Source organism: Schistocerca americana, chromosome 1, assembly GCF_021461395.2.
Source record: "Schistocerca americana isolate TAMUIC-IGC-003095 chromosome 1, iqSchAmer2.1, whole genome shotgun sequence".
In the NCBI taxonomy this organism is placed as follows: Eukaryota; Metazoa; Arthropoda; class Insecta; order Orthoptera; family Acrididae; genus Schistocerca; species Schistocerca americana.
Window position 1 is genome coordinate 1,155,909,453 of NC_060119.1, and position 22,889 is coordinate 1,155,932,341.

General features: G+C 45.0%; 1 protein-coding gene across 2 annotated transcripts in view; it reads left to right on the plus strand.

Moving 5' to 3' along the window:
* Positions 1–22,889, plus strand: part of LOC124619489 (sorting nexin-29) — a 177,631-nt gene that overhangs the window by 24,886 nt on the left and 129,856 nt on the right. The window contains exons 2-3 of one of the 2 annotated variants that reach the window (XM_047145914.1): positions 13,741–13,992; positions 14,324–14,388. In XM_047145914.1, the coding sequence (XP_047001870.1) occupies positions 13,760–13,992; positions 14,324–14,388 (298 nt within the window). In that variant the 5' untranslated portion in view covers positions 13,741–13,759. The remainder of the gene's footprint in view (positions 1–13,740; positions 13,993–14,323; positions 14,389–22,889) is intronic. The other variant, XM_047145906.1, reaches the window with a different exon arrangement.

Here is a 22,889-nt window from a genome sequence, read left to right on the forward strand (position 1 = left end):
GGGGTAAAAATTGACACACATGCTTGGAATGACATGGGGTTTTATTAGAAAAAAAAAAGTTCACAAAATGTCCAACAGATGGCACTGGACAGCAAAACGTCAGTGACTGCGCATGACAATAGTGTATAAAAGGAGCTGTAATGAGAGAGAGAATCAGAAACACCTGCTGGAACATACGATGTTTATGCAGGATGGCGCTCCACCCCATGTTGCTAGACGTGTGAAAGATCTCTTGTGCGTGTCGTTTGGTGATGACCGTGAGCTCAGCCGCAACTTTTGTCATGCTTGGCCTCCCAGGTCCCCAGACCTCAGTCCGTGCGATTATTGGCTTTGGGGTTGCCTGAAGTCGCAAGTGTATAGTGATCGACCGACATCTCTAGGGATGCTGAAAGGCAACATCCGACGCCCATGCCTCACCCTAACTCCGGACATGCTTTATAGTGTTGTTCACAACATTATTCCTCGACTACAGCTATTTTTGAGGAATGATGGTAGACGTATTGAGCGTTTCCTGTAAAGAACATAATCTTTGCTTTGTCTTACTTTGTTATGCTAATTATTGCTATTCTGATCAGATGAAGCACCATCTGTTGGTCATTTTTTGAACTTTTGTATTTTTCTGGTTCTAATAAAACCCCATGTCATTCAAAGCATGTGTGTCAATTTGTACCTCTCTATCTACATTATTCTGTGATTTATTCAGTTTTAAAATTTATTCTGACTTGTTGATCACCCGGTATTTTCTCTAGTTTGGCCCATATGGAGTGGGATCATCAGGAACAGTTCTCTGTCTTGGTATCTGACAAAGCCCTTTGCCATATACTCCCCATGGTAAAGTACTACCATAATGGAGCCTTTGTCTGCAGGAAGGATGCTGGAGTGGTCTATCCTCAGATAACAGATGTCTTGGGACTCAGTTTGAGTAAGATTTGAGTAATGTTTGCAGTTTTGGAGATATTTTTCCAGAACATTTGGAAGGTGACGCAGAAAGTGAGGAGTTTGTGGAATGCCAGGATAAGGTAATTTTGGAGAAGAGAAAAATCCTTTGGGGTTTGGGTTGAAACTATTGTAGGTAAGCTTTGATGCTCATTCTTTTGATTTTAGTAAGAGTTTAATGCTGAGGCGTGTTTCCAATTGAGATTACAGGTGAGTGAGAGTAGGGCTCTGATTAATTCAGTGTGATTGAATTTGGGTGTGTGACTGAACGTTAGATGTATGTAAAGAATATCTCAGAATCAGAAAGGGATCTGGTTGCTAGGTTAGGTCTGAATGGGGTAAGGATTGTGGTGTGTTAATGGGTATATTTGGGCTAAGGCGAGAAATGTGCTGCTATTGATTGGTTGAGTAAGTAGAGCAGGCTGAGCTTGTTGGCTAGAAGGAGGGGGGGAGGGAGTTGGTTAGGTTGTTGTGTACTGTTGTTGCGGAGACAGAGATATGGGCACCACTGTAAAGCTATTTGATGAAAATAGTGTGTAATTTGTTTGGGGTGTTTTCGCTGTGTGTGTCTGCAAATCCAAGGGCTGAAAGGTGTAGGTTTTCCAATAAAACACCAGCTGTTGGGATTGATCAGTCTGGAATGTAAAGAGGGCTTGGTAGAAAGATGGATTGCAGCCAGAGATGGGAACTTGAATGTGAGGTCTCGAGAATCAGACCAAAAGTTAAGCAGGACTGGAGGAAAATTAGAAAACTTTTGTTTTGGCTATGGTGCCAGTGCACTTGGGAAGTATATTTACTCAGGTGTTGAATTAAGAATAATAATAAGATGAGTGAAAAAAAGATATAAAGATTTACGATGAATGTGATGAAGCAGTGTTGGATCGACACCAAGCCTGGTTAAGGCATCAAAATGAAAAAACAGAAAAATCATATTTGAAACTCACAAAACAAAGGAAGACAACACAAAAAATAATAAGGAGAGTTAAACGTCAGTACCAAAAAGATATACTTCTAATGATGGAAACAAATAGTGAAAAAACAAACTCAAGAGACTATTGCAAAATATTTGGCAGACAATTACAAAGATATGATCCTCCAACATTAATGTTAAAAGATAAAGATAATAACCTAGCCCATAGCAATAGTAAAAATACAGAAATTCTAGCAGAAACATTTAACAAGTTTCTAAATTGTGAAGATCCCCCAGAACTTCTTCAGATAAACACAGAAACCCCAATTAAAACACCAGCAGAAAATATAAATCCACCTACAATTAATGAGGTCTACAGAGCTTTGAAAGAACTCAAAAACTACAAAGCAAGTGGAGAAGATCAAACGTTTGCTGAACTTTGGAAATATGCAGCAGAACCAGTAAAGATAGCATTACACCAATGCATAGTAAAAATCTGGAATGAAGAGAAATTACCAGAAAATTGGACTACTGCTATAATACATCCATTACATAAGAAAGGAGAAAAATCAAATCCAGACAACTATAGAGGAATTTCCCTTTTGGACTGCACGTATAAGATCATGTCAAGAATACTATACAACCGCTGTAAAGATCAACTAGAACTGAAACTGGGAGAATATCAAGGAGGATTTAGATCCTGGAGGAGCTGCCCAGAACAGATAATCACCTTGAAGTTAGTTATGGATGTCTACAAAAGAAGGCAAAAACAACTAGTCATAACCTTTGTAGATTTCAAAAAGGCATATGATTGCATCCATAGATCTTCAATGATGAAAATATTAAGGAATTTTGGACTTCATCCTAAATTAATAAAAATGATACAGTTAACCTTAACAAACACCAAATCCAAAGTAAAATTTAGAGGAGAAATATCTGAACCATTTACGATTAAAACAGGGTTGCGACAGGGAGATTGTTTATCACCATTGCTATTCAGTTGTGCTCTTGAATATGTAATGAGAGAATGGTACAACGAAAATCCTATGAATATTAAAATTGGAACTAAGAAAGATAAAATAAACCTAAATTGCTTGGGATTTGCTGATGACCTAGCATTACTAGCTAATAATATTCAGGAAGCCATGAAACAAATAACAAGCTTACAAAATATAGCACAAAAATTAGGGCTCCAGATATCATTTGAAAAGACTGAAATAATGGTAACGGATCCACTTGTAATAGATCACATCACAGTGAATAATAGGGAAATTAAAATAGTGAAACAATTTAAATACCTGGGTGAAATTATAACACATAAATCGGACGAGAAACCTGCATGGCGAGCAAGAACTAATAAAATGATAAAAGCTCAAAAACTAACATGGTCTACGTACAATAAAAAATGTCTATCAATTAAAACAAAATTAAAACATTACAAGACGGTGGTTCAACCAGAGGTTACATACGGAAGTGAAACTCTTTTCAAAGTCACCCAGAAAAACAGAATTGACAAAATTTTAAAAGTAGAGAGAAGAATTGCTAGAACATGCATAAATAAGAAATATCAAAAAGCTGGGCAATGGCGGATAGTTCCAAATGAAGTGGTATACAGAGAACTGGAGCCCATCACTGATACTATACGAAAGAAAAGGATCTCTTTTTGTGGTCACATTCTGAGGACACCAGAAACCAGATTATCAAGGAAAATTATTGAGAAACTCTGGAATTTGAAACAACAAGGAGGATGGCTTAAGGAAATAAGAGAGGATATGGAAGAACTGGAAATAACTCTAGATGATTTGCAGAACAAAACGCCAAATTTAAAGAAGTTGAGGGACACAGAAATAAGATTTAAACCAAAAATTGACAAACGACATACAATGAAAAGGGTATTTACAAATAAGGAACGACGTAAAGCATTGGAACGAATGAAGAGATACTGGGCCACTCGGAAGGGGAAAACACCAAAGAAGAGGACCAGAAATGATTGACTGAAGTGGTCCAATGAGGCTGTAAAAGCAGAAGAAGAAGTAGTAACAGTGTGAAAGAAAAACCTGGAACTCTGTCACTATCAGTGTGACCTCACTCCATGCAAGCATTTAGCATAAACACTGCCTCTAAGCCCTAGAGCAGTACCTCCCCAAATGGCCATCTGAAAATCTCTCAAAGACAATATAAAATGTCACCCTAGCCAACTTCACCTGCAGCTGAAACTACTTCACATAAATGGACAGACCTACAAACAAATTAGGTGGTTTGCTGTGGGAACAAGGATGGCAACCTTTTCACAGTCCACATGAAAGAGGCATTCTTAAAGACCCAGAAGCTGCCCTATGGCTTGGTATAGATTATCAATTACATCTATCTTTGTGGCCTGGGCTTGTGTTCTTTTTTTTAATTACTACTACTACTACTACTACTACTACTACCACCACCACCACCACCACCACCACCACCACCACTACTACTCTGTTTCTTTTGACAGCTTAACTCCTTTTATCAACTCATATTCACCTGGCTCTTTATCAAATCCAAACCGCCTCCCTTTATGTTGACTTCCGATACTTACAATTTGGTCATGTGTTTCCCACTGCAAGGCGAACCCAAAATGAAGTAACTGGTCAATCACTCCATGAAGGTAGTCCTTGTGAATGACCACTTTGGGGTGTCAATTGCACATAACACCATCCTCCACAGTCGCCAGTTTGGTGAGTCTTCAAGGAAGAAAGAAAGAAAGAAAAATACAAGAATAAAAATCATATTGGAAAAAAATATGAATGCCTCATCCTGTTGCTACAGTGACCAATTGTGTAAAAGTCACAGCCATCGTCTCTATTACATCAGTTTTTTCCAAACCAGTTCTTCCACCACTTTCCTTCTTATGACTTCCGTGGCACCACCTTTGGGAACAACTTGTCCCACCCAGCCAGAGGAGCAGCTCCTTCTCTGGTGTCTACTGGTGACAGGGCTTTCTCTTGGGACTCATCTCCCCGGAAACCTACATACATATCAGAGGCCTGATGCCAGTCAATGGCTGAAGGAATCCTGGCCTGTGAGCTCCAGGACTGCGTGCTCTTCTTCTATCCCCACACTCATCACAGGTAGGTTCTCACAAGACTCTTGTCCACTAAAGGCTGTGGAGAAGGAGAAGATGAAGAATTGTGATGAGGCTGCTCCAGTGACCCCTGTGGTGACAGATTCTCCCATGACATCAGATTCTGACCCAATGCTTATTGGTGTGGTACTGTTCTTATTGGTGACAATGTGATCATGGGGATGACCAGTCCTCCTGGCCCCTGTCATTCAGTGGAATTGTAACAGATATTTGTCTCACCTGGTGGAACTACAATACCTTATTTCAGATATTTGTCTCACCTGGTGGAACTACAATACCTTATTTCTTCATCTCGTGCAATTTGTGTTGCTGTCCAGGAAAAAACAGTTCACTGATGACTGTTACCCACTGCTCTGTGGTTATAGACCAAAACCATTCTGGCCCCCGAAAGGGCATCTGGAGGGGTCCGTACAATGGTTTGCAAAGATGTCATCGGGAAGTAGATTCCCCTTCGTACACAATGACTTTGCTACTTTGGTCATTACATGATGATGATCATGGCAGTTGCCACTTTCCAGTGATCCTAACACTTTCTTGATACTACCAAACAGATCAGTTGCCACGGTAGTTGCTTCAAAAAGCCAACTGGCCATTGTATTCCTTGTCCTTTACCTTTGCATCCCTGTCAGATTGCATTGACGAGGCTGTGCGGGACATCGCCGACACGATCACCCACACTTCTGGAACGGCTGTGCCCTTTCCATTGCTGGCCCATGACATGGTGGACCAAAGACGTTGCATTAGCTGTTCAGGATCATTAAAGAGCCCTGCTTGCAAAAATTGAGTTGACATCCTTGGCAGATCAACCTTATCACTTCTAAGTGACTTTGTGCTGAGGTTCTCTAGTTAAACACAGTATGAAGGAATGCTGGTAATGTTATGTCTCCTCCCTGGGAATGTGTGACTCATTCCAGGTGTGGGCCAAGATCCACAACTGTACCTGGTCTCTTCCTTCAGTACGTCTCTCTACTGACATGCCACTTCTTGATGAAAACCTTGCTGCCCACTTTGCGATGGCACCAGTGTCCTCGTCATGTGCAGCTGCCTCCTGGAAATGTAAGCAACGAATTGTAGACGTCTCCCATTTGTTCATTCCTCGACATGCCGAGTTAAATAATCAACCTTTCAGTGACTGACAATTGCTTCAGGCTCTTGCCTCCTTTCACAGTACTGCTCTGGGCCTTCATTTTATTCAGTCATATGATCCAACATCTGATTTACTCAACAGCCCCATCTTCTCAAGCATCTCCATCTCCTTCAATCATATTTGGCTCAATGGAGTATTTCTTTCAAAGTGTTGGCAAGATAGTGTCATCACTCCAATCCTTAAGCTGGACAAAAACCCAACATCCGTTAACAGTTGCCGGATGATTAGCCTCATCAACATATTGTGCAAACTGCTTGAAAGGATGTACATCTTCAGATTTTTGCGGTGCAAAGACTGTTCCATAAAATTTTGGGTGTGCAGCCTCATAAATTTGACTTCTTCTTCTTCTTCTTCTTCTTCTTCTTCTTCTACCATATCATCTGTATACTGTCCAGTCATCTTTAGAGTGAGTAGAGGTGGCTGGTGCTACAGAACTTGCTCCATCCTTTTAACCCGTGGACCGCACCATTGCACATGCGGCAACAGATACACAAGGTGCCAGAGACATTGATCGGCAGCAAAGAGGTATGACATATGCATGGAATTGAATCTAAGGCTGCGCAGTCAGTCCACACGGTGATATCGATGTATCAATGCGAGCTGCACCATCGTGATGTCTTTGCGAATTTATTATAGAAAGTGCCGGATTCCATGATATGTCCAAGTTGAAGCTGATATCTCTATTACTTAAATTCATCACCAACTGAATTTCAATTCCATTAAAGATGATTTAGTGCTTTGGAAGCCTGTGAGTGTGGCTGTTCATTCATTGGACAGATAACACATACCCCCCCAGGGGATCCACAACTCTTTTGTGGATACGTGCGTAGCGAGCACGGGGCCCCGAGCTAATGTGGCCTTCCTTCCTTTCCGGGCTGCATACCTTCCCTTTCCGCATCCTTCCCCATCCCCTGTCTTCACCCCCCCCCCCCCCCTCACCTCTGGCTCTTTCCTTCACTTTCTCCCCCTCTGGGAGTATGGTTTGCGCCTACGTCCGGAGACGGACGCTTGTAAATGTACCGCATTCTTCTTCTTCCTTGCTTGTATGTCTTCTTCCTTCCTTTGTCCTTCTCCTTTCCTTACCTCTTCTCTTTACCCTTTTCTCCACTGCGGCGTTTGAGACCCCCTCTTCTTTCCTTTCCCTTTCTCTTTCTTCCTCCCTGTGCGTGTCTGACGGCCGACCCACGCACTTCCATGCGTAGCCGGTGACGGGGTAACGTGTAATTCCCCGCCCCGGGTAGACAGGTAGGACACGTACGTACCCCCTGGTAAAGGCCAGGCCCAGGGAGGGGTGATTACCCGAGCTGATACCTTCCGAAAATGCCGATTGGTCCCTCCGTCCGTTTGTCGGGAGGTGTGACCTGAGGTGTGAACAATCACCTAAGGCGGGTGTGCCCTCGGTGAGGGCCCCCACAAGGGAGGAGCGCGCCATCGGAGACGCCGGTAATCATGGGGGATTCTTCCGCAATGGTTTCCTCACCTTCCACTATGTCTGCTCACAAACGTAAGTTCACTGAGTCTCAGCCACAGACGGTTCTTCCATCGTTGCCACAGTTCCTTGTTGTTTCTCGGTCTGACGAAGGTCACGACTTTTCCACGGTCAACCCTTTCATTATTCAGAAAGGTATCGACGCAATTGCGGGTCCTGTAAAGTCTTGTTCCAGATTACGGAATGGTACCCTGTTGTTAGAAACACACAGTGCCCTCCAGGCTCAAAAATTGCTGCGTACTTCTCTGCTCCACACCTTCCCTGTCCGGGTGGAACCGCACCGTACCTTAAATTCCTCGCGTGGAGTCGTTTATACACGCTCCCTCGATGGATTGTCTGACGAAGAAATTCAGCACTACCTGTCTGACCAGGGCGTCACCGCTGTTCGTCGGATTATGAAAAGGGTTGACTCGAACATCATTCCAACCCGCACTGTCTTCTTGACATTTGACAAAGTTCAACTCCCATCAAAAATCAAAGCAGGCTATGAGATAATTTCCGTTCGCCCTTATGTCCCAAACCCTACGCGTTGCTATCGATGTCAGCGGTTCAATCACACCAGCCAGTCCTGTTCCAATCCGGCCAAATGTGTTACGTGTGGCAAGGATGCCCATGAGGGTGCTTGTCCACCTCCATCCCCACACTGCATCAACTGTATGGGTGACCACGCTGCTTCCTCTCGAGATTGCCCCGTTTTTAAGGATGAAAAGCTCATCCAGGAAATAAGAGTGAAGGAAAAGGTGTCGACCTTTGCTGCTCGAAAGTTACTCGCCAGTCGACAGCCCACCGTGCCTCAGAAAGGAAAATACAGCACTGTCCTTGCTTCTCCTCGGCCAACAAAGGAGGCGGCCACGCAGACTTGCGACCTCACATTTAGTACCACGGTCGTCAGATCGGCCAGCGCAAAGATCGCCCGTTCCACCTCACCACTTTCGCCTGCCCACTCTATGGCTCACCCTTCGTCGGGTTCTGCTAAATCTCGAGCCCAAAAGTCAGACGCCAAGTCTTCGAAAAAAGAGCATTCTCGTGAAGAGTTTTTACGTACTGCAACTTCACAACCATCGGTTCCTCCTTCCTCTAAACATCATACCTCCAAGAAGGCTACGAAGAAACACAGTTCCTCTCCTTCTCCGCCAAGGCGTGTCCCAACTACAGCACCACCTGGCGGAAATCGCCCTCGGCCATCTTCCGTGTCGCCGAGGCGCACTGCTGGTGGCCGGTCAACTGGCCGATCGTTGGTGGCAGGAGCTGCTCCTGACCAACCTATGGATCAGGATCTTCTGCCTTCGACTGAATGCCATTCCATGCTGTCGGTCGCAAGCTCTGAGCAGTCGTTGAGTTGACAGCACCCTTGGTCACGTTTTTCCATTTTCTGTTTACCCTATGTCCATTATCCACTGGAATATCCGCGGCATTCGCGCCAATCGGGATGAATTGTCGATCCTCTTACGATCCTACTCGCCGGTCATCTTCTGTCTTCAGGAAACAAAGCTGCGTCCCCATGACCGCTTTGTTCTCCCTCATTTTCAGTCCGTCCGATATGATCTCCCCTCTGTTGAAGGCACTCCAGCCCATGGAGGACTCATGATTCTGCTCCATGATACTCTCCATTATCACCCAATCCCCTTAAACAGTTCCTTCCAAGCTGTCGCCGTCCGTCTTTCCCTTTCTGGATACACGTTCTCTCTATGTACGGTATACATTCCATCGTCTACACCACTGGCACGAGCTGATCTCCTTCATCTTCTTGATCAGCTTCCACCCCCCTATTTGCTGGTTGGGGACTTCAATGCCCACCACCCGCTTTGGGGATCTCCACATCCTTGTCCACGTGGCTCACTATTGCTAGACGTCTTCCACCAAGCGGATCTAGTCTGCCTCAACACTGGGGTCCCCACGTTTTTGTCTGCCTCCACGGCAAATTTATCTCATTTGGACCTTGCGGTCGGTACTGTTCCGCTAGCCCGGCGCTTCGAATGGTTCGCCCTTGATGATACACACTCGAGTGACCACTTTCCATGTGTCCTTCGACTGCAGCCTCAACTGCCATATCTGCGCTCGCGACGCTGGAAGTTTGCCCAAGCCGATTGGACACTTTTTTCGTCTCTAGCGACATTCGATGACCGTCGCTTTCCCAGCGTCGACGATGAGGTCACACATTTTACCGACGTTATTCTCACAGCTGCGGAACGTTCAATACCACGCACCTCCGAATTGCCCCGGCGCCCCCCAGTTCCTTGGTGGAACGAGGCATGCCGTGACGCAATACGTGAGCGGCGACGTGCTCTTCGCATTTTCCGTCACCATCCAACTTTGGCCAACTGTATCCGATATAAGCAGCTCCATGCGCGATGCCGTCGCGTCATCCGCGGTAGCAAGAAGGCAAGCTGGCAATTCTTTATTAGCTCATTTAACACCTTCACTCCCTCCACGGAAGTTTGGAGTCGGCTTCGACGGTTCTCAGGCGCGCCTAGTTTCTCCCCGGTCTCTGGGCTCACTGTCGCGCATGATACCTTAGTGGACCCCGTCGCAATTTCTAACTCATTGGGTCAGCACTTTGCTGAGATTTCGAGCTCTTCAAATTACCCGCCAGCGTTTCTCCCGAAGAAACGTGCAGCGGAAGTGCGACATCTTGCTTTCTCCTCTCAAAATCGCGAAAGCTATAATACTGTTTTCTCCATGCGCGAACTCCAACATGCACTCTCTTCTTCTCGCTCCTCCGCCCCAGGACCGGATGGTATCCATGTCCAAATGTTGCTGCATTTATCAACCCGTAGCCTGCGCTACCTCCTTCGCCTTTATAATCGAATTTGGACCGACAGTACCTTTCCCAGGCGATGGCGGGAAGCTATTGTCGTTCCCGTTCCGAAACCTGGAAAGGACAAACATCTCCCCTCTAGCTATCGCCCCATTTCTCTCACGAGTAGTGTCTGTAAGGTTTTGGAGCGTATGGTGAATTACCGTTTAGCTTGGTGGCTGGAATCTCGCAGTCTTTTAACACCAGCCCAATGCGGCTTCCGACAACATCGTTCTGCCGTTGACCATCTTGTTGCTCTCTCCACTTATATCATGAACAATTTCCTCCGGAAACGCCAAACGGTAGCAATATTTTTTGATCTGGAGAGAGCATACGATACCTGTTGGAGGACAGGCATCCTCCGCACACTGTTCTCTTGGGGCTTTCGAGGCCGGCTGCCCCTTTTTCTTCGCGAATTTATGGCAGAGCGCACATTTAGGGTGCGGGTGAACACTACTCTATCCCGTATTTTCTCCCAAGAAAACGGGGTACCCCAGGGCTCCGTGCTGAGTGTTGTACTGTTTGCCATTGCCATTAATCCAATTATGGATTGTCTCCTTCCTGATGTCTCGGGCTCCCTCTTTGTGGACGATTTTGCGATCTACTACAGCTCTCAACGGACCAGCCTTCTTGAAAGACGTCTTCAAGGATGTCTCGATCGCCTCCACTCGTGGAGCATCGAAACTGGCTTCCGTTTCTCACCCAGTAAGACCGTTTGTGTTAATTTTTGGCGACGTAAGGAGTTTCTTCCGCCCTCCTTACATCTAGGTCCTGTCAAACTTCCGTTCTCCGACGTCGCTAAATTCTTGGGTCTTATGTTTGACAGAAAACTGTGCTGGTCCTCCCACGTTTCCTATTTTTCGGCTCGCTGTCTGCGTTCCCTTAACACCCTCCGTGTCCTGAATGGCACCTCTTGGGGAGCGGACCGAGTGGTCCTTCTCCGCCTCTATCGCGCCTTAGTGCGCTCGAAATTGGATTATGGAAGCATAGTCTACTCCTCTGCTCGGCCGTCTATTCTTCGGCGTCTCGACTCTATCCACCACCGTGGATTACGTTTAGTGTCTGGAGCTTTTTACACCAGCCCTGTGGAAAGCCTTTATGCTGAGACTGCTGAACCTCCGCTATCCAATCGGCGGGCAGTCCTTCTGAGTCGTTATGCTAGCCATTTGTCTTCCATGCCTGCTAATCCAGCCCATGACCTTTTTTTCGACGCCTCCCTTGATGTCGGTTATGCAGGCCGCTCCTCCTCCCTACTACCCCCGGGAGTCCGCTTCCGTCAACTGCTCCATTCTCTTTCCTTCCGCTTTCCTAAAACCTTCTTGACAACTTGGGGTACAGCACCGCCTTGGCTCCGTCCCCGGATCGACTTGCTCAGAGACCTATGTCAATTTCCCAAGGATGGTACCCCTACACTTGTTTACCATCGGGCATTTGCTGCTCTATGTGCACAAATGACGGAAGCCACATTTATTTACACCGATGGCTCGAAAACATCGTTAGGTGTAGGGAGTGCCTATATTGTTGGCGACACCCCAAATCACTTTCGGCTTCCCGACCAGTGTTCAGTTTATACTGCGGAGCTTTACGCTATTCTCCAGGCTGTCCACTACATCCGCCGCCATCAGCGGATACAGTACGTAATCTCCTCAGATTCTCTCAGCTCTCTCCTAAGTCTCCAAGCTCTTTACCCTGTGCACCCTCTGGTCCACCGGATTCAGGACTGTCTGCGCTTGCTCCACCTGGGGGGCGTCTCAGTGGCGTTCCTCTGGCTCCCAGGACACGCTGGTATCTGTGGAAATGAGGCGGCCGATATAGCGGCCAAGGCTGCAGTCTCTCTTCCTCAGCCAGCTATTCAGTCTCTTCCGTTTACCGATCTACGGAGCGGTTTATGTCGCCAAGTTGCTCATTTATGGCATGCGCGTTGGTCAACACTTCCCCATAATAAATTGCGGGAAGTGAAAGCCCTTCCTTGCGCATGGACCTCTTCCTCCCGATCGCGTCGTCGGGAGGAGGTAATTTTAGCTAGACTCCGGATAGGGCACTGTCTTTTTAGTCATCGACATCTTTTAAGCGGTGATCCTCCCCCACTCTGTCCCCACTGCTCTCAGCCGTGGACGGTCAGACACCTTTTAATTGAATGCCCCTATTTTAATCCGTTACGCTCCCGTCTACAGCTATCGCCTGATCTATCGTCGATTTTAGCAGATGACACGCGCTCAGCTGACCGCGTTCTACAGTTTATTAGTGACAATGAAATGACTTCAGTCATTTGAAGCCTTTTTTTGGGGGACAACCAACCCCTTTCTATAGTGGATTTTTAAGCATTCCTTCTGCCTTTAGTTTCTCAAATTTTATGACTTTGTTCCCATTGCTGCTGATTTTAAATTTCGTTTTTTTCCTGTTTTCTACGTCACGGGCTGGGCGCTAATGACCATAGAAGTTTTGCGCCCTAAAACCAAAAAAAAAAAAAAAAAAAAAAAAAGATAACACAAAGACTGCTACTCACCACATAGAGGTGGTGTTGAGCCACAGACAGACACAATGAAAAGTGAACAGTAGAAATATTTTCAGCTTTTAAACAAAAACCTTCTTCAGAAACAGAATTCTCACACGTTTACAGAACAGCTCACACACTCACGGCCACCGTCTGCGGCAGGCCTTGGCACCTGGAGACAGTAATTGTGTGTGTGTGTGTGTGTGTGTGTGTGTGTGTGTGTGTGTGTGTGTGGTTGTTGTTGTTGTTTGAAAAGTTCCACTTGTGAAGAAGGACTTTATCTGGAAGCTGAAAGTATTCCTGTTGTTATTTTTCATTTTGCCTGTCTGCGATTCAGAACCACCTCTATGTGGTGAGTAGCAGTCTGTTCTTTTCATATTGTTGTTCAAATAGCCCTTAGATTTTTTGTAGTTCTTTATATGCATTTAGCAGTAGTCAGAATTGGGCTTCCTGAAGCTAAGTACAGGCTTGCCAGTCTGTCTCCGTGTAATTTGATAGTTTGCACTAGTGAATTCTAAAGTGGGTTACATTTTGATAGAGAATGACAGAATGTCGGATAGGTATCAAACCACATTTAAAATGCAGTCTGAAATCATTTCTTCTGGTCAACTCCTATTCCACAGATAATATTTAATCATTAGTAGCATGGTCACTGTAGTAGAATAGTGTTTACTTTGTTGCTGAATAAATGTTTTACTTCTAACATTAGTTTCACTTGTGTATCTATTGCCATCGTAAAATATGCTAATAAGAGTACTGTTTTATTCCCTGATCACTAAGTGGTGGTGGTGGTGGTGGTGGTGATGGTGATGGTGTAAAATATGTAATGTGGAGATTTTGATGTCTGACAGGTTATAGTGCAAGCACAATGATTGCGGCTGCAACAGCAAGTGGTTTGGAACACCACCAAGCAGCAGAGCGCCAGGCACTCATGTCTGAACTGCTGGAAGCTGTCAAGAGATGCCAGGTGAGATTTGGTGGACGTGCTGAGCTGGCCACTGAATCTGATCCTTGTGTAGCTCTTCTCTGCCACAGGATGGAAGCAGCTCTTTCTCATGGGTTACGGTCCCGTGCCATTTCTAAAACAAGCTCTGCTTTTAGGTATGTTATGTCGGTCATCAGACTGTTTTTCTATTTTAAATGCATGTGATAAACAACTATATGTTCTTAGATTTTGTTCCTTGTGACTGTTCATATCTACTTAGAATTTTTGAGATATATACCATTGTTATTTTTATTCTGCAATAATAAAATGGCAAATCTTTGTCACAGCAGTTGTAAGCAAATAAAGCAGTTATTTCAAAATTAAAAGTTTGAGGGATGAAGTTACGTTATATTAATCAGTGTCACATTTTTAGAATATGGTTTCAAATAAAATTGTTATCCTAAATTTTCTACCAGTTGTTTCAAATGACTTTTTTTTTTTTTTCAGGCACATGACTGAGATTGTATCAACTAGCCTTCACATAGGCAGAGGAGGTGCACAAGACCAATTAGGTAAGTGAATGCAGTTTCACCTTTGTTTCAAACATATCTTTGTAACCTTTACAGGACCTCAAAATATTAAAAAAAAAAATGAAAAACTGTAGAACATTGTAATGATATGAATTAACTTACAGAGTGAGTAAGAAAGCACCCATATATCTGTATCACCACATTGTTTGTGGAAAATCAGGGCTAGCAAAATCAATCTTAACTTCCCTGTTGTAATGATTTGTGTTTCCTTGACCCATTCCTCTTACGTGAAGGCTTTCCAAGATGTAATCCTTGGAAAACGATTTATCCATGGATGGATGGTCGGATGACATCCCACAGTGACACTATAATGCCTGTAAATATAGGTAATGGGTTTTAACATGTAGCCTTAAAAGTGTAATGCTATACCACTACCTCTTAAATGTTTGTGGTTTCTGTATTATCCTTAACTTTTGTTAGAGCATAGTTGGAACTGTAATATAGTGTCCTCTTCGTAATAGTTTAAAAACTGTGCAATGCTAGCATTTATAATACATAATAATATTGCTTGAAGTAATGCTAAAGGCAGCTGGCGTTGAATCATTGTCAAGACAACTTCACCATCAATAGTTGTATTTAGCATCATAATAGTACATAGTGGTGCCTTATACTGTAACTCAATTGTATAGAAATCTGTGAACCAATTTTGACCGAAAAGCCTTCAAATTGTGAGTAGACATTTGAGGTCTATACTGTCGCCAATAAACGCACATATAAATGAAATAAAGTAATTCCGTGAGAGTCAATAAGTAATGTTCTTGGAATAAAATTTTGCCAACCATAAGTCCCTGTAGACCCTTGTTTGAAACAGTTCTGCCCTCGTGCCATCCATGATCATCCTCACCTTCCACCCAGTCATCCCCTGATAATAATTCAGAAATTCCTCACTTCTAATCTGGTATCACTTTTCTTCCCTACATCCCTCCCAGGTGAGTCCAACATCACTCCTTCAAGCACACTGCTATCTGTAACCTGAAAAACAACCTACACCTTATCATCATTCCCTCAGGCAAAGGCTCCATGGCAGTTATCATGAATCGTAATGACTGTGTTGCTGAGGGCCTGTGCGAACTTTCCAGCACTTTGCATACAAACCTTACAACCATGATCCCACACCAGAAATCTGTCATGACCTGAAGCCACTCCTCAAGGCCTTAGGCCCATCCCAAAATTTCACACCTCAGGCCGTCTCCCTCTCACACCAGCAGCCCCTCGCAGTCCACCTTTTAACTACTCTCCAAACTCCACAAACCCAATCCCACAGGTCTCCCCATTGGTCATCCCATTGTGGCTCGGTACAGTGCTTCCAACAAACGAACCTCGGCCTTTGTTGACCAACATCTCCAAACTACTGTCCATAATGTCTCATCCTATGTTAAAGGCACTGCTCACTTCCTTCACTGCCTCTCTGCAGTTCCTAACCCATTGTCAACACTCACATCCCCCGTGCCAACATTCCCTTGATACAAAACCCACCACCGCTTCCCTAATCTTCCTAGCCAACCATTTCCTAACACACAATTATTTCACTTCTGAAGGTCAAATCTACAAACAGATCTGTTGTATTGTCATAGTATTCACATGTTAACATCGTATGTAAACTTACACTATGTGATTAAAAGTATCCGCACTTTTCATATTAGGTGCATTATGCTGCCACCAACTGCCAGGTACTCCATATCAGCGACCTCAGTAGTCATTAGACATTGTGAGAGAGCAGAATGGGGTGCTCCGCGCAACTTGGGGACTTCAAGCATGGTCAGGTGATTCGGTGTCACTTGTATCACATTTCTGTACACGAGATTGCCACACTCCTAAACACCCCTTGGTTCGCTGTTTCCAATGGGACAGTGAAGTGGAAACATGAAGGGACACGTACAGCACAGAAGCGTACAGGCCGACCTTGTCTGTTGATTGACAGAGACTGCCGACAGTTGAAGATGGTTGTAATGTGTAATAGGCAGACATCTATCCAGACCATCACACAGTAATTCCAAACTGCATCAGGATAAACTGCAACTATGACAGTTAGGGAGGTGAGAAAACTTGGATTTCATGGTAGAGTGGCCGCTCATAAGCCATACATCGCGCCAGTAAATGCCAAATGACACCTCGCTTGGTGTAAGGAGCGTTAAGATTGCACGACTGAACAGTGAAAAAACAACATGTGGAGTGATGAATCATGGTACACAATGTGGCGATCTGATGGCAGGCTGTGAGTTTGGCAAATGCCCAGTGAACGCCATCTGCCAGCGTGTTTAGTGTCAACAACATAATTCGGAGGCGGTGGTGTTACGGTGTGGTCATGTTTTTCATGGAGGGGGCTTGCAGCCTTTGTTGTTTTGCGTGGCACTGTCACGGCACAGGCCTACATTGATGTTTTAATCACCTTCTTGCTTCCCACTGTTGAAAAGCAATTCCGGGATGGGGATTGCATCTTTCAACATGATCGAGCACCTGTTCGTAAGGCACTGCCTGTGGCGGAGTAGTTACACAACAATAACATCCCTGTAATGGACTGGCCTGCACAGAGTCCTGGCCTGAATCTTAAAGAACACCTTTGGGATGATTTGGAATGCCAACTTCTTGCCAGGCCTCACCGACTGACATTGATACCTCTCCTCAGTCCAGGACTCCATATAGAATGGGCTGCCATTCCCCAAGGAACTTTCCAGCACCTGATTGAACGTATGCCTGCGAGAGTGGAAGCTGTCATCAAGGCTAAGGGTGGGCCAACACCATACTGAATTCCACCATTACTGATTTGGGGGGGGGGGGGGGGGGACGAACTTGTAAGTCATTTGCAGCCAGGTCTTCAGATTCTTTTGATCATGTAGCGTATTTATTATGAGCCATCTGGAGGAATCCTTCTTATCCAGTCAACACGTAAAACACCTTTTCTGTTTGATTAATTGATAACACTTTCATGGTCTGGATTCAAGGCAAGGACATTCTTCGATTTTTCCTACATAACCTCAACATCTATTCCCAAATCCACTTCACCTGGTCATTCCCAACATGTCGCGCCATATTCCTAGCTGTCAGTCTCCATCTTTCAGATGGCTTCATAAATATGTCCATATCAAATGCACCAACCTCCACTGGTACCTCCACTTTGACAGCTGTCACCCATTCCATATCAAAGTCTTTTCCTTACATTCACCCAAGGATGCCACATGTGCAGTGGAAAGCAGAAGTTGTCAGAATGTACTGGCAATCTTGCCAGAGCCTTTACTGACTGGAGTATCCCATCCAGTTCATCTATAAACAAATCTCCCTTGCCATCTGCTCGTCTGACTCTGGTAAACCTGTTAACCAGCACTCTTCTGATTTTCCAGTACCACCCTGACCTTGAAAAGATCAACCACATGCTTCACCAGGGCTTAGATTACCTCTCGTACTACCCTGAGTCAAAAACCTACCCACTTTCCTCAAAGTAGTATTCTGCCACCCGCAACGCACACATGCACGTGCACGACCACACCTCACGCACACACGACCACCAAATCCAGCATCTGGGGCCAGAATACATCACCAGTTGGGATGCAAGCAACAATCTGGAGGGGCTGGGGAAGGGGAAGGGATAGTAGGTACAGGTGGGGAATATGAATGCTGTCTGGTGGAATGTGCAGGGACTAGACTGGCAACAGATGCAGTGTCATGAGGTTGTGGAGCAGGGAGGTGGGGAAGAAAGGAACGAAAAAGGAGTTGGCAAAGGGCTGCAAATAAACAGGGTGGAAATGAGGATGGGGAGGAGATGTTAGGACAGAGTGGGTAGAAACTATTGGGTGGGGATGTGGTGACAATATTTTGCCATAGGTTGAGGCTGGGATAATTATGGGAGTGAAGAATGTGTTATAAGGATAACTCCCATCTGCACTGATCAGAAAAGCTGATGGTGGAGGGAAGGCTCGAGATGGCTCAGGTAGTGAAGCAGCCATTGAAATCCAGTGCATTACGTTCAGCTCATGTTGCACCACAGGGTGATCAACATTGCTCTTGGCCGCAGTTTGGCAGTGGCCGTTCATCCTGGTGGACACCTGGTTGGCAGTTACACAAATATAAAAAGTTGTGCAATGATTGCAGCAGAGCCAGTAAATGACATGACGGCTTTCACAGGTGGCTCGGCCCCTGATGGTGTAGGCTATATCTGCAAAAGGACTGGAACAGGAATTGCTGGGTGGGTGGATTGGGCAGGTTTTGCGCTTGGGTCTTCCACAGAGATATGATCCTTGTGGCAAGGGATTGGGTTGGAAGTGGCATAGGGATGGACTAGTATGTTGTAGACGTTTGGTGGGCAATGGAACACTACTTTAGGAGGGGGTGGGTAATATCTCGGGTAGGATGTCCCTCATTTCGGGGCACGATGCTAGGTAATCAAAGCCCTGGCAAAGGACGTGGTCCAGTCGTTCCAGTCCAGGGTGGCACTGGGTGATGAAGTGGACACTCCATTGTAGCCGGTTCTTGGGGGCAGCAGGAGAATTGATGTTGTGAGGGGAAGTGCCAGAGGTGGTCTGTTTGTTGACTAGGTGTGGGGGATAGTACCTGTCTGTGAAGGCCTTGGTGAGCCCCTCAGCATACTGAGCAAGGGAGTTTTTGTCACTACAGATATGCCGCCCCTGGATATCCAGGCTATATGGGAGGGATTTTTGTTGTGAAAGGGATGACAACTGTCAAAATGCAGGTACGGTTGGTGGCTGGTGGGTTTAATGTGCACAGAAGAGCAGATGGACCCATCAGAGAGGAGGTGGTCAACATCTAGGAAGGTGCCACACTGAGCTGAGGAGGACCATATGAAGTGGATGGGAGAGAAGGTGTTGAGGTTCTGAAGGAATGAAGTTAGGGTGTCTTGGCCCTTGCCCATAATCTAGCCTCCCACATCAAATACACCAACCATTTCCTTCATAGACTCTCCACCACACTAACCTCTTTACTTCGTGGATCGTTACTCTTCACTGTTGATGCCACCTCCCTGTACACCAACATCCCTTATGCCCATGGTCTTACCACGATTGTACACTACCTTTATCAATGTCCTTCAGTCACCAAACCCACTGCCTCATTCCTCATACACCTTACTAACTTTATTCTAACCCACAACTACTTCTCATTTGAAGGGAAGGTATATAAACAAATCCGTGGCACAGCCATGGGCATCCACGTGGGACCCTCCTATGCCTACCTTTTTATATGCCATTTAGAGGAGACCTTTCTAGCCTCCCAAAACACCAAACCCTTAGTGAGGTTCAGGTGAACTGATGATATCTTCATGATCTGGACCCTATCTTTGTTCCTTCACAACCTCAGTATCATCTCTCTCATCTGCTTCACATGGTCCTCCTCAACCCATCGTGCCACTTTCCTACATGACCTTTGCCTCTGTTGGCTCCATCCCCACCTCTGTCCACATTAAATTCACCAACACCAACAGTACCTGCATTTTGACAGTTGTCATCCCTTTCAAACCAAAAATCCCTCCCATACAGCCTGGCTACGTGGGGACAGCATATGTGCAGTGACAAAAAGCTCCTGTACTCAGTATGCTGAGTGTCTTACCAAAGCTTTCACAGACAGGTACTATCCCCCAGACCTAGTTAGCAAACAGACCTCCCCTGCCATTTCCCCCTCACAACCTCAACCCTCCCACCATCCCCAAAAACCAGCCACAAAGGAGTGCCCCCTTCATCACCCAATACCACCCTGGGCTAGAACATCTGAACCACATCCTTCGCCAGGTCTTTGCCTATCATCATTCCCTGAAATGAGGGATGTCCTACCCAAGATTCTTCCCATCTCTCCTAAAGCAGTGTTCTGTTGCCCACCCAACCTCCACAACATCCGAGTCCATCCCTATGCCACTCCCAACCCAACCCCTTGCCACAAGGATCATATCCCTGTGAAGGTTCCAAGTGCAAAACCTGCCCAATCCACTCAACCAGCAATTCCTGTTCCAATCTTGTCCAGGTTTATCCTACCCCAGCAGGGGCTGAGCCACATGTGAAAGCAGTCATGTCATTTACCAGCTCTGCTGCAATCATTGCAAAACTTTTTGTACTGAAATGAGTACCAACCAGCTGTCCGACAGGATAATGGCCACTGCCAAACTGTGGTCAAGAGCAAAGTAGATCACCCTGTGGTGCAACATGAGCTGAACATAACACACTGGATTTCAATGGCTGCTTCACTGCCCGAGCCATCTGGATCCATCCCTTCACCGTCAGCTTTTCTGAGCAGCACAGATGGGAGTTATCCTTACAACACATTCTCTGCTCCCATAATCATTCCGACCTCAACCTAACTGGCCTGAGATGCTGGAGTCGTGTGCGTGCGTGCGTGCGTGCGTGCGTGCGTGCGTGCGTGCGCGCACAAACATGTTGTTTGATCATTGAACAGACTCCTGTGTGGACAATGTAGTAATAAGCATTCCTGGCATAGAGAAACAGCTGAAGGAGTTGAAAACAAATAAGTAACCAGGTCTAGGTGAAATCCGAGTTCGGTTCTTAAACGAGTACTGTACAGCATTGGCGCTTTACATATCTTGCATTTATTGTGAATACCTTGCCCAGTCCAAGGCTCAAGCAACTGGAAAACAGTGCAGGTGACTCCTGTGCATAAGAAGGGGAAAAGAAACAGACCTGCATGATTACAGACCAATATCCTTAACATCGGTTTGCTGCAGAATCCTTGAACGTATTGCCAGTTAGAATATAATAAATTTTCTTGAGACTATGAAGCTTATGTCCATGAATCAATGTAGTTTTAGAAAGCATTGCTCGTGCGAAACTCTGCTTGCTCTTTTCTCGCATGGCACAATGCGAACTATGGATGAAGGACAAGCAGATTCCATATTTTGAGATTTTCAGCCTTTGACACGGTGCCCCCTTGCAGGCTATTAAAGAAAGTATGAGCATATGGAATAGGTTCACAGATATGTGAGTGGCCTGAAGACTTCTTTAAGTTACTGGCCCCAGTCTGTTGTCCTCAACAACGAATGTTCATCAGATCAGATCAGAGGAATTGTCAGGAGTGCCTCAGGGAAGTGTGATAGGACTCCGTTATTCTTTATATATGTAAATGATCTGGTGGACAGGGCAGGCAGTGATCTGTGGTTTTTTGGTGATGGTGCTGTGGTGTACAGTAAGGTGTCATCATTGAATGACTTGTAGGAGGCTACAAGATGGCTTGGACAAAAATTCCAATTGGTGTAATGAATGGCAGCTAGCTTTAAATGTAGAAAAATGTAAGTTAATGCAGGTAAGTAGGAAAAACAAACCTGAAATGTACAGATACAGCATTAGTAGTGTCCTGCTTGACACAGTCACATTGTTTAAATGTCTGGCATAATGTTGCAAAGCAATATGAAATGGAACAAGCTTTTGAGGATTGTAGTAGGACAGGCGAATGGTAGAGTTTGGTTTATTGAGAGAATTCTAGGAAAGTGTTGTTCATCTGTAATGGGGACCACATATAGGACAGTAGTGTGACCTATTCTTGAGTACTGCTTGAGAGTTTGGGATCCATTCCAGGTCAGGTTAGAGGAAGACATTGAAACAATTCAGAGACAAGCTGCTAGATTTGTGATTGGTAGGTTCGTATAACATGCAAGTGGTACGGATATGCTTTGGGAACTCAAATGGGAATCCCTGGAGAGAAGGTGACATTCTTTTTGAGGAAATTTAGTGAACCGGCATTTGAAGCTGACTGCAGGAAGATTCCATGGTTTACAATGTACATTGTCTAAAAGTAACACAAATATGTGATACAAGAAATTGAGGCTCATATGGAGGCACATAGTCATTTTTCCTTGTTCTATTTGCGAGTGGAACAGGAAAGGAAATCACGAGTAGTAGTAGTAGTAGTAGTAGTAGTAGTAGTACAGGCTACCCTCTGCCATGCACCATAAGATGAACTGCAAAGTATGAATGTAAATGTAGATGTAGGTGTAGAGATGGTGATGGATGCATGAATGTTCTTGTATTATCTTTAATATAATCCTGCAAGGAAAAAAATCAAATTTTGTTGTGAAATGTGGCTATGGCTGCCAAAGGGTGAATCATGCTGGAAAGCATATCTGTTGGAATGCCAGCTGTTGATAAATTAAATAGTTACTGTTATTGCCTCAGTACAGGAGAAGTCTTGCAGACAACCATGGTTGAAATAACTTTCCCAGGTGGGTGGATCACCTTGCAGCAAACAAGAAGCCAGATTCACTTAACATTTCACTTAATATATGACTTCCTTCATCTGTTGGAGTGTTTGCTTAGTTATTCAGTTAGTTACATGATGTTCCATAGATAATTTGAATGATTCTTTCTTGAAATGAATGAGTCAGTTTACAAGATGTGTGTACACAATTACTATAAACATTAATGAACACACTGTCATTTTATTTACATTCCTGCGGCTGCAGGAAAACAAAGTTTAACTGGTTACCAGTTTTAAGCAGAAATTAGTACTGGGCATGAAGTCTCTGCTGAACCGTT